At 32.9% G+C, this 15,475-nt stretch overlaps 1 protein-coding gene across 1 annotated transcript in view; it reads left to right on the forward strand.

Moving 5' to 3' along the window:
- The window catches only part of DNAH7 (dynein axonemal heavy chain 7), a 284,922-nt gene that overhangs the window by 268,991 nt on the left and 456 nt on the right, over positions 1 to 15,475 (forward strand). The window contains exon 63 of the mRNA XM_051985973.1: positions 14,867 to 14,970. Coding sequence (XP_051841933.1) covers positions 14,867 to 14,970 — 104 coding nt within the window. The remainder of the gene's footprint in view (positions 1 to 14,866; positions 14,971 to 15,475) is intronic.

Raw genomic sequence — 15,475 nt, forward strand, 5'->3', positions numbered from 1 at the left:
AGATTATGATTTATTCTGCTATTATAAAGCAACAAGCTATTATATCAGTAACCACAAAATTATCTACATGGGAATATTTTAATGTTGAGGGAGCATAAAATCAAGGAATAATGATAGTAAAGTCAAGTTAATCAAAGAAAATCCTTTTCTATTATGCTTTTTGGATACTCAAATCAGTTGTTAATAAACATCCTTACTTTATAGATCTCTTCATTGTGTATTCTATCTCCTAGCTGTAATGAAAATGGAAACCTGGATTTCTTTAAAAGACATTTTATACATGATCAATATTTATTATCTTTTTATTTTCCCTTTGAGATTCTACATGTGAATACTAAACTAGATTGCTGCATGTTAGCAGGGAGAAGAAGAGACACATGAGGGAGGAGAGGTTTATGAAAAAAAATTTAATATACAAAAAATGCTAAAAAGAGAGGAAAGTCATCAGTTATTCACATAGCTGTGTATACATGTTTGCATGCATGTATTTACTTTTAGCAAATAGGATCTATTAATTTTTGTTGTCCAATAAAGAATGATGGCATTTGCAGTTACAAAATTCTAAGAAACAAATATATACTCATAAATATAAGAAGTCATAGAAATTACAAACCAAATAATGCAATCATAGTTTACAGACTCTATAGGGTTTTCCTCCAAGAAGACATCCTCCAAGACTAGAAAAAAGATAGAGAGAATGAGTGGCTTGCAGGGGTCCAGCCTCTGCAGGGGATCTAGGGGGGCTGAGCAGGAGAAATAGGGTCGGCATCAAAGAAAGACAGGAGTCATGGGGTAGTTTGAGTGGATGGAAGTGATGCTCCCACGTCTCTCAGACTCCTTCAGACTTTATTTTTATACTATATCATGATCATGTACTTTTCTTTAGGTCCACATAGTCTTCAGACATGTGTCTGACTTAATGACCTTTATATTTTACTATATTTGACATTTAATATTTGAGTAAGTTTTTATGGTTAAGTATTAATTATTGATTACATTACACAAAGCCAATAATGAAAAGGTAAATGTTATACAAGGTTAATGTCAGTGAATTTTGTTAGTTTACTTATGTCTTCTTTGTCAATTCTATGGATTATTTGATTCCTCTAGTTCCCTGACTTGAAACCGTGTACATAGGCATTTAGAGCAATTCCTAGTTATACTTTACCCATCTTTTAGTTCCTAGATATACTGATCTTTTCTAAGTCTAAGTTGGTAAACACTATTATTTCCTGGACCTTTGGATTCTCTCCTATAGTGACAATGTTTTCCATGGTGTTCTCTCCTTTATCATTTGTCTCAGTGAGAGATTCGTTTTATTAAGACAGAATATGCATGTGGAATCATTTCTAGTTAATTTACCCAAATTCCCCTTGTCACCAGATTTTTTTTAGATAATGTTTAGTACTGTAATCAGGCCAATTATAAATAATATAGAAAATAGTACACTAATGAAAATCATAGAAGGAAATGCTGTTCCTGCATGAGTGCTGTGCACATTTGATCTCAGTGCTGGTCTTTGCCAATCAGCTTAGAGATTGTGGCTCCCAACAGTGTTTGATGAAGAGGTGAATGGGATTTGAGGTTTAAAATTGGGGTAGGTTGGGGAATGAATCTTTTGATGGATGACTTCAAGGAAAATAAAAGGTGAGGTCTTCAGTTGAGAAGAAAATTGGAGGGAGTGATTTAAGTAGTTTGAAGAGAGAATATAGGGATGGAACACACCTGGGAAGAGTGTAGGGAGAGCATAACGATTAGCATGAGATAGTGAGGGCACAATATATTATGAATAACATAAATTCATAGTGGATCCAGTCAATACATTGATATGGTTCTCCAGAGAATTCAGAAATACATAAAGAGGAGGTAAAGGCAGAATAGAAGGAATCTAGGATTGTGATTCAAAAAGAAGTAACAATTGAACCAAAGAGCAAATAATTCTGGGATAGAAAACAGTATAAAGTGGAGACAAATAATTATAAGGTCAAATTTTTGAAGGGAAGAAAATTAGGACAAAGTTCTATGAGTACTCTTTTGGTGATTTGATTGGTATGGCATTAAAATATAAATTAACTTTTTAAGTATTGTCATTTAAGTTGTTCTTTATTTAAGAAGAACTTTGTAATTGAATCTCTACATGTTTTGTTTGTGCATTGATAATTCAATCTCCAAATATTATATGCATTTTTTAGTTTTCTAGAATAGGAGTTCCCTTTCTATATTTGTTTCTTAGATTTGTTATTTTCATAAAGAAATAGAAGGATTTCTTTTGTAGCCTGCAAGTTTGCTGAATTATTATCTCAATTGGTATATTTGCTGATTCCCTAGTATTGTTCAAGTAAACTATTAAATATATGTATACATACATATGTGTATGTATGTTATACATACACACCCATATAACTTCAGCAAACATAGTCTTGTACCTCTTATCTTATTGCTATTTCTATCCATCCCTGAACTATATCAAATAATAGTGGCAAAACTGGACATCCTTGCTTCACTTCTGTATTTATTGGAAAAGGTTGTAATATACAATAATTACATATGGTTGCTTTTGGATGTAGATAGATGTTTTGTGATGTCAAAAAATATCCCTCTATATTTTCTAGAGTTTTTAGCATAAAAGAGTATTATATTTTGTCAAAGGCTTTTTCTGCATATGTGGAGATGATCATGAAGTTTGGGATGCTTTGGTTTTTAACATAATTAATTTTTTATTATTTTCCTAATGTTGAAATATCCTTTTATCCCTGGAACAAATCCTGCTTAGTCATAATGAATGATTTTTTTGGATAAATCATTTCATTCTGTTGGACACGATTTTGTCTAAAATGTTTGAGTCAATCTTTATTAATGATAATGGTTTGTAGTTTTCCTCTTTTGTTTTATCTTCATCTGAATTAGATATTAGGATTATTGTTGTCTCACAAAAGAATTCTGACAGTGTGCTTTCTTTTTCAATTTTTGACAATAATTTGTAAAATATGGGTACTAACTGTTCCTTAAAAATTTTATAGAATTGTTCTATCACCAAGAGCTGTTTTTTGTTGTTGTTTATTTGTCTGCTCCTCCTCCTTCCTTTATAGCTAGATTTCTTTCATTTTCTGACATTTGGATTTTATAAGATCACTATCTGGTTTTCTGATCATTTTGGTAATTTATATTTTTGAATGTATTCGTTCATTTCTTTTGTGTTTTCAGTTTTATTAGCATATAATCATTCATAATATGTTGTGGTTAGTCTAAATATACTTCAGGTTTGGATGCATTTGCTATTCATGTTATTTTATTAATTTGATTTTTCTACTTTCTTTTTAATTGGATTAACTAAAGACTTATCAATTATATTACTCTTTTCAAATAACTAGCTTTTAGGTTTTATCTATTTTTCCATGTTTTAAAATTTCTGCTATAGCAATTTTTCTAATTTTAATATTTCTGATTGTTTGCTTATTTATTTGTTTATATATTTAATAATATTTATGTATTATTTATATGCTTATTTAGTTAGTAATTTTTAAAATGAATATTCAGTTAATCCTTCCCCCTATTTTCTTAATATATGTTTATTGAGATGATTTTCCCATGCCTCTCAGAAATTTTGCTATGCTATTTCATCATTCTTTTTCTTATGTAATTATTAAATATTTCTGTAATTTGGTCTTTGATCCATTTATTATTTAGTATTCCAGATTGCTAGTCATCAATTTGATCTTTGCACATGACACAATCCTCTTGATTAGTCCCCTGTTCACCTCCTCTTTTTTTCATTCATTCTCTCATTTTGCATTATAATCACACAAAATCATTGATAGACTTGTCAAATGGGATGTTGTCAGATTCTCTCCTTCATACCACAGACTCACCTCTATTCTGTTGCTTGCCTTCATCCTTGGTTTCTTCGTGTATAGTGTCTTTTTTATCTCTGTGCTGTCACTTTATTACACTTGCTGTCCTTAGTTACTGTATTCATTCATCCCTCCTGCATTTTTTTATTGTCTGGAGTTTTTGAGGAACAAATAATTTCTTCAGGTCTAGTTTTTCTAAGAATGTTTCCCATGCCTTTTTATTCATCTATTTTCATAGGGAGAGCTCGGCTGTTTGCTTTACTAGGAACTACTTAAATAATATTTTCAAATACAGGGGAGCTAAAGTTGGAAGGGGTGGAAGGAGAGAATAATTATGTCTATATCATCTACTATGTATCTTGTGCTAAGTGCTTTACAAAAATAATCTCATTTGATCTTCATAACAACTCTACAAGATAGATGCTATATTCTCATTTTACAGTTGAGGAAGCTGAAGAAAATAGGTTATATGAGTAGCTCAGGATTACATTGTTAGTATCTGGGACTAGATTTGAATTCTTTTGGAGATGGTGAATTTTCCTGAAAATTCTTTCAGATTTAACAGAAAGAACTCATGATCAGAACCTCTCTTCAAACAGATATTTAATAATATATCTCTGTTAGGAGCCCTCAGGCTAAATTATTCCTGTGAATAATGGATTTATTCCCAACCACTGAATCTCAAATCACAACTGTGTGTATTCATGTTAGTTAGTTTAAGGGACAGGCTGATTATAATCTTTTCTATTCTTTCATAGGGTTTTAAAAATTGTGTCATCTTGTAAATTCAAAATTAGTTACTACATATCTTTTTTTTTCAGATTTTGGTGTTGTAGATCATTACACCACCATTTAGACATCATATGACCTTCTCAGCCTGTTTCTTTTTATGCTTATGACTCCCAAATTTAATGAAAACCCTATTGTCTCTTTTGAATTTTAGCCCCGTGTTACAACTGCCATCCACACATCTCCTCATCAGCATCCAAAGTTCAGCGTGAGCCAATTGGGTAGCATCTTTGCCTTAAATCTAGCTGTATCCAAACTTTACTATTTACTTCCAAATAACTCTGATTTATTAGCTCCTTCATTCTTCCTTCTCTTTTACACTCTAGGTTCAATTATTTGCTAAGTCATGTGGAATCTACCTCTATAACATCTTATGTATCTATCTTCTTACACAGTCCTGGACTATTTTAATAGCTTCCTAATTAATCTCCCTCCCAGGTTCTTCTTGCTTTAACCCATATTCCACACAACTGCCAAAGACCAATGCCAAGGCATATTTCTGACCATGTATAAACTACAACCCCACTCCAGTTCCCACTCCGAGTCTGGCATTTTAAGGTCAAAATGAGGCCGAAAAAAAGGTGACTCTGTGATCAGCAACTTAGTAGACTGTGCCTAAGTCTGTACTTCAATAGTCAACCTAATGGAGCCTTCATTTAACTGATAGCTGCCATCCTTATTGAGCATGTGAAATGCTTGTTAGTACCATTAACAACAAGCTCTGATACTAATGTTTGTTTTTGCTTTCAGGATAATTGGATTTTTAATACTCTAAATTACCTAATGAGAACAGCTCTCAGTTAAATAAACCATTAGGTTGAGAACAGAAGTGTCAACATAGGAACAATTTAATGACTGGCTTGCTGGTTGCTGATGAACATTAATGAGTTCACAATCTTCAGCCAAAATACATTTCACATCCATTTTGCAGATTCTAAAAAATATATAATTCAGAAATTTTGCCAAACTTATTCATTCTAAGCAATATCTCACTCTCTTCGTCTTCTGTATAAAGTAAGTAAATAAGAGATATGTATAAGAAGTATGCTTATAAAGTAAGTATAAAATAAATTTATATCCAAATTAAATAATTTGAATAGAAATTTATTCAGCACTTTCCAATGTTCTAAGCAAATGCTCGATAAAACGGATATGTATGCAATAGTTCCTTCTCTCAAGCAGTTTACATTTTAGGGATATATAATAATTAAATAGATAAATAAATAGAAGATATTAGAAAGGAGATAAAATTAACAACTGAGCTGAGTTTTGAAAGATAAATGGGATTCCTAGAAGCAGACATGAGAAGAGAATACATTTCAGAAATGGTTTATATAAACACATGAAGTGGGAGATGGGATGTGGGAAAGGAGGAAGGAAATAAGCACTTGTTTAGCCATTATTATTTCCGGGGGAAAAGCTAGGTGGCACAATGGATGGGCCCGAAGTCAGTTAGACCCAACCTCCTGAGTTCAAATCTGTCCTCAGATACTATGTGGGCCTGGAAAAGTTGCTGAGTCCTGTTTGCTTCAGTTCTTCATATGTAAAATAAACTGGAGAAGGAAATGGCAAACCATTCCAGTATCTTTGCCAAGAGAACCCCATTTGGGTTCACAAAGAGCTGGACACAACTGAAATAACAACAAAAGCAAATGTCTCAGGCACTGTGCTAAGCCCTTCACAAATATTCTCCCATTTGATATGAGAGTAAATAAATTCACAGGCTTGTGATTCTGAATTCATCTGTAAGTAACTCTGTCCATTGTTCACACAAAAGTCTGACATTCCTTATCTCCAAGCAGACACTTTTTAACAAAGTCAAATCTATCAGAAACACATTGGTAAGTATAAAAGCATTTATTTGGAGAAACGTTCTCGAGAGCTCCTGCTAAAGCACAAAAGATCTTCCACTTCAAATAAGTTTCCAACTGATTTGATCCTCAAAACAACTCCAGGAGGTCAATGCTATCATCTCTAATTTTGAGTTGAGGAAAGTGAAGTAAACAGATTAAATGACTTTCTCAGGGTCATACCAAGTCTGGGACTGAATCTGAACTTAATCCTTGCTGATTTCAGGCCAAATGCTCTGCCCACTATACCCTGTCACACTTCTAGTAGGAGGGAAAAGCTAATGGTTCAGTTCTATGTGAAAGGATTATAATGTGAGAGAACACAGATGATAAATAGGAGGGGGGGGGGGACTAAAACTGAGAATTTCTCTAGTGAAAGGGGGGAGTGCTGCTGAAGAGCAATCCTATGCTGGGGAAGAGGTTTGTTTAGGGTAGGACATAGGGATTTTGCAATGATTTTCATCTGGGGAATATTTGTGTATTAGGAGGCCATATTCATGAGAGTATTCCTCCATGGACAACATTCTACACCAAGAGAAGAGGAAAATAGTTGACTCCCAGAATAATGGAAAGAACAAGAGATGGGATGGATTTTTGAGACTGAGACTGATTGTGGTGAACAGAGGGAGTAGGTTTGTTTGAGACAGTAACTCTGACCATTCATGACTGCCTCCAATTAACATTGCATCCCTCAGTTTAAGGTCCTTCACGCCCTGGTTTACACCTGCATAAAATGAGGGGGAGGTTGACTAGAGAATCTAAATTTCTAACTCTAATATGCTGATTCAGGATTTCTGGGAAGTATTCTTCCCCTTAACTCTCAAAAAATGTGTCCCAGAATAAAAGGGCCTTTGTGTAGTATGCTGATGTTGTCATGTAGAATGATGAAGTTCTCAGAGTCATAACAGAGAAATCCAAAAGACTGCAGCCAATTGGGAAATGAATATGCGTGCGCACGTGTACACACACACACACACACACACACACACACACACAACTCACAGTTAAATACCCATATATTTAAAATCTACAATAAGGAAGAATCTTAAAGCGATTATGGAGACTGAACTTATAAAATCACTTCTCAGCCAATTTAGGCTGAGATCAAATGAAGATAAAGTTTATATTTTTTTCTGCAATTAATTTTTCATTATTAATGTTATACCATTTGGTGCATACGTGTTTAGTAATAAGATTAGTTCCCTGTCTATGGTTCCTTTAACCATAATATAGTCTCTCTATTTTTCTCTCTTGATACTGTAAATTTTAATTTTTTGCTTTTTCTGAGAGCATAACTATAACTTTCCTTTTTTGGACCTACGTAATACACAGTTAAGTTTTATTCCAGTCTTTCATTTTCAATCTATATTTATTTTCAACCAATCAATAAGTATTTATTAAGCATCTTATCTGTCCCAGGCATTCTTTAATAGCTTTCTTTGTATACTATTAAAAGATTTTATTTTTTGTCACTTTTATATTCTTGAATTGTTGATTTTACTTTAAATTGAGATTATTAGCTTTACATTTTCCTCTATTTCTTTTGAGTTAACCTTTTTTTTTTTAATCACCTTTCTTTTTTTTAAAGTTATTACTTTGTTCCTGTGATTCGTTTAGCTTGTACTACTTTGAGGCAAATGTATTTCATTAGGCTTTCTTCTATCCTTCCATTCCATTTATTCATTCATTTATTCTATTTGCCTACCCTAGCTGAAGTTTGTTAAATTTAATTTTTATTTAGCTATTTATCTACTCTCATATCCCTCACTTTTATTTTTGTTAACTTATCCAGTTAGATAAATTGTTTGAAATCTTCCCTTCTGCCTCTTATTGTTAATAATATTTTTAATGAAAATTTTACTATGCCCTGTTCCAAAAAGTTTTCCATATCCTTGGTCTCTTCTTTTTCAGTCAATTCTGGATTTTATTTTCTGATTCATGGACTGTGAAATTACTTGTTCTTTTTTTTATTTTTTGTGTCCTTTAATGAGATTAAAACTTCTAAAATACTAGGTTTGAGTTCTCTCTCGAATTTGTTATTATCTTGGTAGATCTTAGTCTTCTCTTTGTCTTACTCTTAGAAGTACGGATTCATTATGCAAATGAAGTGATTAAGCTGTCCATATCCTATGATCCAAAGAGGCTATTAATAAGAATGTCCTTAAATCTTTATAATAGCACTTTTTGTGATAATAAAGACCTGAAAATAAAGTAGAAGCCCATTGACTGGGGGAATGGTAAGCAAACTATGGTGCATAAATGTAATGGAATATTACTGTGCTGTAAGAAATGAGAAATGTGATTAATAAAGAGAAACATGTCAAGATCTCTATGAACTGATGCAGATTGAATTTAAACAGAGCCAAGAAGACATGTACCTAATGACTACACAAATGTAAATAGAAAAAATAACCACCATCAAAAGGAAATATTACAAAATTATAAATATCAAACACAGCTTGAAAGAAGAGGTATGAAAAGACACTTCCACTTTATCCATTTACAGTGATAAAGTCCCCTATTGTTGCACATATTTTCAATTTTTTTCAATGTATTTATTGGTTAATAATGACTTTCGTTTATTAAGCCTTTTTTACCTAAATTTTTTAGTTAGTACATAGGATGACTCTCGAAGGATTGATTATGGAGGGGAAACGTTATTGATATAAAAAAGACATCAATAAAAACATACTTAAGAAAATTCATGAGGGATGTAATATTAATTGGAAGCAGTCATGAATGGTTAGAGTTACTATGTCTCAAAATGTGAGGGACAAACCTACTGCCTGTGTTCATCATGATCAGTCCCATCCCATCCCTTCTTTATTCTTTCCATTATTCTGGGTGCCAACTATTTTCCTCTTCTCTTAGTGTAGTATGTTGTCTATGGAGGAATACTCTCATGAATATGGCCTCCCAATACACAAATATTTCCTAGATGAAAACCATTGCAAAATTCCTCTGTCTCACCACAGACATACCTCTTCCCCACCACAGGATTGCTCTTCAGCAGTATTCCCTCCTCCTACTAGAGAAGTCCTCAGTTCTAGTCCCCCATGCTTAGTCTATCATCTCTATTCTACATCCTACAGTATCCTCCTCCCCCTTGCCAAACTACAGGAAGCACCATTAATGTTCAAACAAACTTGTCACAGATCAGGAGATTTAGTCCATGGTATATTAAATCAACTCACCTTTGCTTCTCCCATTTCTTTACTCTCTTTTAATATTTTGATCCTCGAATGTTTATCATTTGATGGTCATTATATTTTATCTCTTTTGCCCCAAAGATTTAATTGTATGGATTTTCCTCCTTAAATAGCCTTTAAAAATGAAAGTTAATTTCATCAATAACTTTTGTTAGTAATTAAACAACCAAATTTTTTTTTTTATTTCTGTTACATATTGTATGTTATCTACTCACTTAAGGATTTTTAAAAAATTACTTCCAATCCCTGACTTTTTTTTTTTTTTGATACTTACTTGCAAGATGTCAATTTTGGTAACAGGTTAGATTTTTGTTTGTTTTTATTTCTTTGTTTTGGGCATATACTATTCCATTCTATTTCATATGCTATCTCTCTATTTTATATATTATTTCCTATAAAAATAGAACTATTTATTTAAATTCCTTTTTCATCAAATTTGATAGTTATTCTTTAGGGTGCTTGCAAACTTTGCTCATTGTCACTGAAATTGTTAATTTAACCACAGCAAACTTTGGAGTTTGAAACAGTTGTTTTTTTTTTTTTCCTTCTGTTAAGTCTGTAAAGCTTCTCTCTGCATTTCACATGTTAATGGCATTCAATAAGGATAACAGCCATCAGTTAAATAAAAACCATTAAGTTGACTATTAAAGTATAGACAGACAAAAGCCGCTGATCACTGATAGATAATGCTTTCTTAGGGCCTCAATTTGTTCATCTGTAAAATGAGGAGGTTGGACTAAATTAGATTTCTTTCCGTCTTTTAACATCCTGACTCAGAAAGGAGGCTATTAATTAATTAATAAATAAAGGTAAGAACTCTCCCATTCTGCCCTTCAACCAAAAAATCCCCAAGGGAAAAGGATTCAACCGAGGTGTGAGTTCTAAGACAGATGTGGTCTTATGAGATGATGAAATTCTTATGGGATGAAGCCCAAAGGACTGCATCTAATTGAGAAATCTATCTAAATAAAAAAGAAAGTCTAAAAAAAAAAATCTACTAAAATCTACAATAAATGGGGCAGCTAGATAGTATAGTATAGAGCAGAAGCCTTGAAGTTTGGAAGATCCGAGTTCAAATGTGGCCTCAGTCACATAACACTTAATAGTTGTGTGATTCTGAGGAAATCACTTAACCTCCAATTTCCTTGTAAAAGCGAAAATAAACATCTACAATAAGGAAGAACAATAAGGAAGTCTGTATTTGAAAATTTTATAATTTATTATTCCTTGAATTATGAGTCAGATTTTAAACTATTTTTTTTTCATGTTCCTCTCTAAGACCTGTGAGACCTGTGATTAAGATTATAAAGATTGTTATCTTCTCATAGCTTGTCATCAAGATCAGTAGCTCTGGTGGAATTTGGGGTGTGAAGATAAATTAACATTTTGCTTCTTTTCTGTCAAATTTTTCTCCAATATTTTTGTGTTCCAAATGTTAATTTTTCTTTAATATATTCTGCTTTATTGGAAAGACTATCATATTTTCATTTTTTTCCCTTTCTAATTATGGTTTGTTATATGAATTTTTTTTACTATGTTTTCTAGTGTTTTTCTTTTGTAAATATTTTTTTCAATTACACGTAAAGAAAGTTTTCAACATTCATTTTGGAGGTTATACATGTGCAATCATGTTAAATATATTCCCATATTAGACATGTTGTGAAAGAACAGAAGGGAAAAACAAAAACAAAAAAGTGAAAACATGGCACACTCTATATTCAAACTTCATAGTTCTTTCTCTGAATGTGGATAGCATTTTCCAGCATAAGTGTTTTGGAAATGTCGTGGATAATCGTATTTCTGAAAAGAGCCATGTCTCTCATATCATTGCACAATGTTGCTGTTAATGTCTACAGTGTTCTACTGCACTCAGCAGTATCCAGGATAACAGCCTCAGTTTCTGTTCTATGCTATGGCTAAGAGCCTCTACTGGTTTGCCCATTCACCACCTGTGCTGGATTGCACTCTCCCTTTACCCAAGTGAGACAGACTTTTCCTGATATCGTTAGGCTTGAATTAATATTGTTTCCAAGGGAAACTAGGGAGAGCTCAAGCAACTTCCTGACTTGCCTTTGCCATCTTGATTCCACCTCTTAATTGTAAAGTTCATCTTAACTTCTAATCTATTTTATTAAAAAAAAATTATTCTGGAATTATTTATCATGGGGTTCATAATATCTTAGATTTTATATTGTCAAACAATAATTATTCACTTTACTTTATATCATAATATTTAATGCATTCTGGTTTTAGGTTTTACTCATTCTGTTCCTCAATTCATTACTGCTTTTCATTATAGGCTTTTATCTTGTTTTTTCTTCTTTCCTGTCATTGGTGCATAGAGCTTCATGGCCAAAGTATAGAGGATATGGCTGCCTCACTCAAATCAATTAGTCCTGGAGGCAGTTCTGTCTCTGAATCTTACTACCTGTTTAACACTCAAACAACCCCGAAATAAATGCAGCATTCCAAAGAACATAAATACATAAAGAAATGCATTGTAGGAGGCTCTATCTCAATTAGGAGGCTAAACCTTTTTCTGAACTTAGTCCACTCTAAAATGTTATCAAAAGCCAAAAGTCATGGAGGAAAAAAAGATTAATTCTTACATACACTTTACATATATAGTTTTGAAAAGATATTTTATTTCCCTAATCTGTAAAATGAGGTCAAAATAGGTGGGATCTGAGGTCCCTTACAGCTCTAGATATGTCATTCTATAGTTTTCATGTTGAAGAGGTTACTGAGACGAGTCCCTAATCTAAGTTTCAGTCTACAAAAATTATCTCCATGAGGTCCAATATGCTACTCTCCATTAGTACTGCTTCTGTTATGCTTCTAATCTACCTGATTCCTCCTTCTCTTTATGTGATTGAGCAGAATCAGTGCTACCTCATTTGGGGTGGTATTCTGGCAGAACTACTGAAGCTTTGGGGGATCCCTACACTGTTGTATAATCAAGTTAAAACAGGTACAAAAACTTGGATGAGGGAAGAGTGCCAAAAAAGAGCTTTAAAGATTAAAGTTATCTAGAGTTAATTCATGAGGGAATAAGTTAACTCACCTTTGGAGAAAAGGGTGTATGCGTCTGGGAAAATTGACATACACTTCATAATCAGCTATAATTTATACTTGGTGCATAACTTAGGGGAAGTTTATGGATCACTTTCTTTAAGATATATTGGCTTCAGGAAGGAACTGAAAGTCTATCTGAAAATATTTATAGTGTAGTTATGCTATAGTATTATTACTACCTTATATAGAGCAACTTCTCATCTCTTGAAGTGCATTATAAGGTTGCATAACCCATGATAAAAAGTATACTTTTTATATATTAATAGCAAGCTATTCTCTGATGTTTTTGATACTGATACACTAAATCAGAATATTTGTGAAAACAGTAGAAATTGACTGCTATGCCAATTACTGAATGGCTTTTAAAGCAAAACAATTAACTAGAGACATGAAGATTCTCTAAAGTATTGCCAATACTTGTTGGTATCTCAGAACCTTTGATCAGAATATAAGGAAACTATACTAAGGAAAACTACTTTGTTTCCCTTAAAGTTCTTCAGCCAGGGTGTGAGGGACCCACCCACTTCTGTGGCTACTGCAGCAAAGATCTTTTCTCATACTAGTGAAGTGACGTTTCTAAAACAGAACTTTATAATCAAAATTGATTCATAATCTTCAACCATTTAAAAGGTCCATAAAAGGTAATCAAAGCCATAGATTAGAGAGTGCTGAGGGAATGGTATAAGGCCAGGCAGTTCAATAGTTTGTGGAATGGGAGAAAAGTAACAGGCTGGAGTCATAGTTAAGTGTTTGAATTTCTTCATCTTGATTTCAGTCAGGAGCACAGACCCATTGTGAGCTGACATTAGTAATCAAAAATTAGCCTTAAAAGAAATGTAAACCAACCTCTAAATAAATAATTTCCAAAATGTTCTCCTGATAGAAATGTTAGCATTTCAGTATCTTTAGTCTTTTCAGCAAATCAAAAGGTTGAAATGCAAAATAATTGAACGAACAAAAGGTTAATTCAACTCATGTGTTATAAACAGGGAGGGTTCAGGAGGATTTGGCAGCACACATCATAGAGAAGAGTAAGAGCCTCCAAGGCAGTCTGAACAAGGCATCATTTGTATCAGAGGGACTGCCTCATATGCAACTCTCACAAAAGGAAGTTTCTCCCATCCCCATTAACTCGCTGTAGAAGAGAACCTAGAGGAAATGGGAGTTAAGATATTGACACCTCATTAAATAAAATGACTCAAGTCATTTGGGGTTTTCTCTTAAGTTTCTTTTCCCCTGAATTAAATCACTATCTACCAAACAATCATGGTGGGGTTTTTTTTATGTTATTATAAATTCCAGCCACCACAGTTACTGTTAAGATTCTATAAGTTATTAATAAAGAAATTGGGTGCTTACCTTTCTGGGTCACTTTGGAATTTATTTTGTCTTCCTTCTGAAATACCTCTTCTTATTTGCTTCTTAATTTGCTTTATTTATTTTGTTGGGACAGCATGGTAAAGAAAAAAGACACGAGTTCACTTCTGTTATACATTCAATTCTCTGTATAGTCAAGAGTAACCTGTGATCCAGGTCTGTTTCACAAACTGTTTTGCCATGATCCCATTTGGGGTCTCATAACTGAAGGTAGAGATTGTGAAATTATGATTTATTATCAATAAATGTTTGATTTATACATGTATTTTATATGCCTACATATTCAGTCACATATAAATTTCTCAGGTGAAAAGAGGTCCCAAGTGGAAAAGTTTAAAAAATCTTGCTCTGTGCAACAAGTTGCAGACAAAGGTGTGGAAACTGCACATAAGAAACCTTAACACAAATGGTCTCCATACTAATGAACTAATATTTGGTTCCTATCCAATTTTGTCACTTCAAAGTTTAAGAAAAAGGAGTCTTACTATAAACACCTCTAACACTGCTTGCTTTGTATTTTGGCTTCAGGATGTTCTATTATTAGCATTTCAAAAATGTCTATTTGTTTGAATAAATATTGTTACACAATTTCAATAACTCTCTATGTGGGACATTTAGTCTGATGGAAGCTAAATCTACCTAAATAATTCAAGTCCTAGAGGTAAATGCTGACAATTTCACAAATTAATACTTGTTTTTCTTATATTAAAATTAGGTGTCTACATTCATGGATTGTTTCTAGATGGAGCATCCTGGAATCGAAAGTTAAAGAAACTAGGAGAATCGTATCCCAAAATCCTTTATGATACAGTTCCTGTGGTCAGTATTTTTCTAACAATATTCATATAGATTTTAACAGATAGTTTGAACTATTTCCCTTTAACAATGTTGAGATAGTTATTAATAATAATATAGAATAATACAGCTTCTGCCTCCATCTGGCTCTGAAAAGAAGCATTTCTAAAATAATGAACATATCTGACTTCGAAGTTTCTGAATTAGACAATTAGACAATTTCTTTGAATTGGTCATTCATGGAAAAATCAGGCTCACTCCTTTATGTACAGCTTTGTAATAATGTTCTCCTTCAAAAGGGACCTTAAATTTATTTCCACTCTGATTGTCCACACAATCAGGACAAAGGTGTGGGGGAGACAGCAACAACTGGGATCGCCACCAAGATACTGAAAAAAAATGTATTAAAGGATGAAACTAAATTAACACAATTTCTGAGAATAACTGAAAACTTTTTTTGTTTTAATAGTAGAAAGGATCAATTTAAAACTGTCACCATCTATTATGAACACATTATACACCTAGGGAT

This window comes from Antechinus flavipes, chromosome 3 (assembly GCF_016432865.1).
Source record: "Antechinus flavipes isolate AdamAnt ecotype Samford, QLD, Australia chromosome 3, AdamAnt_v2, whole genome shotgun sequence".
Classification (NCBI taxonomy): domain Eukaryota; kingdom Metazoa; phylum Chordata; class Mammalia; order Dasyuromorphia; family Dasyuridae; genus Antechinus; species Antechinus flavipes.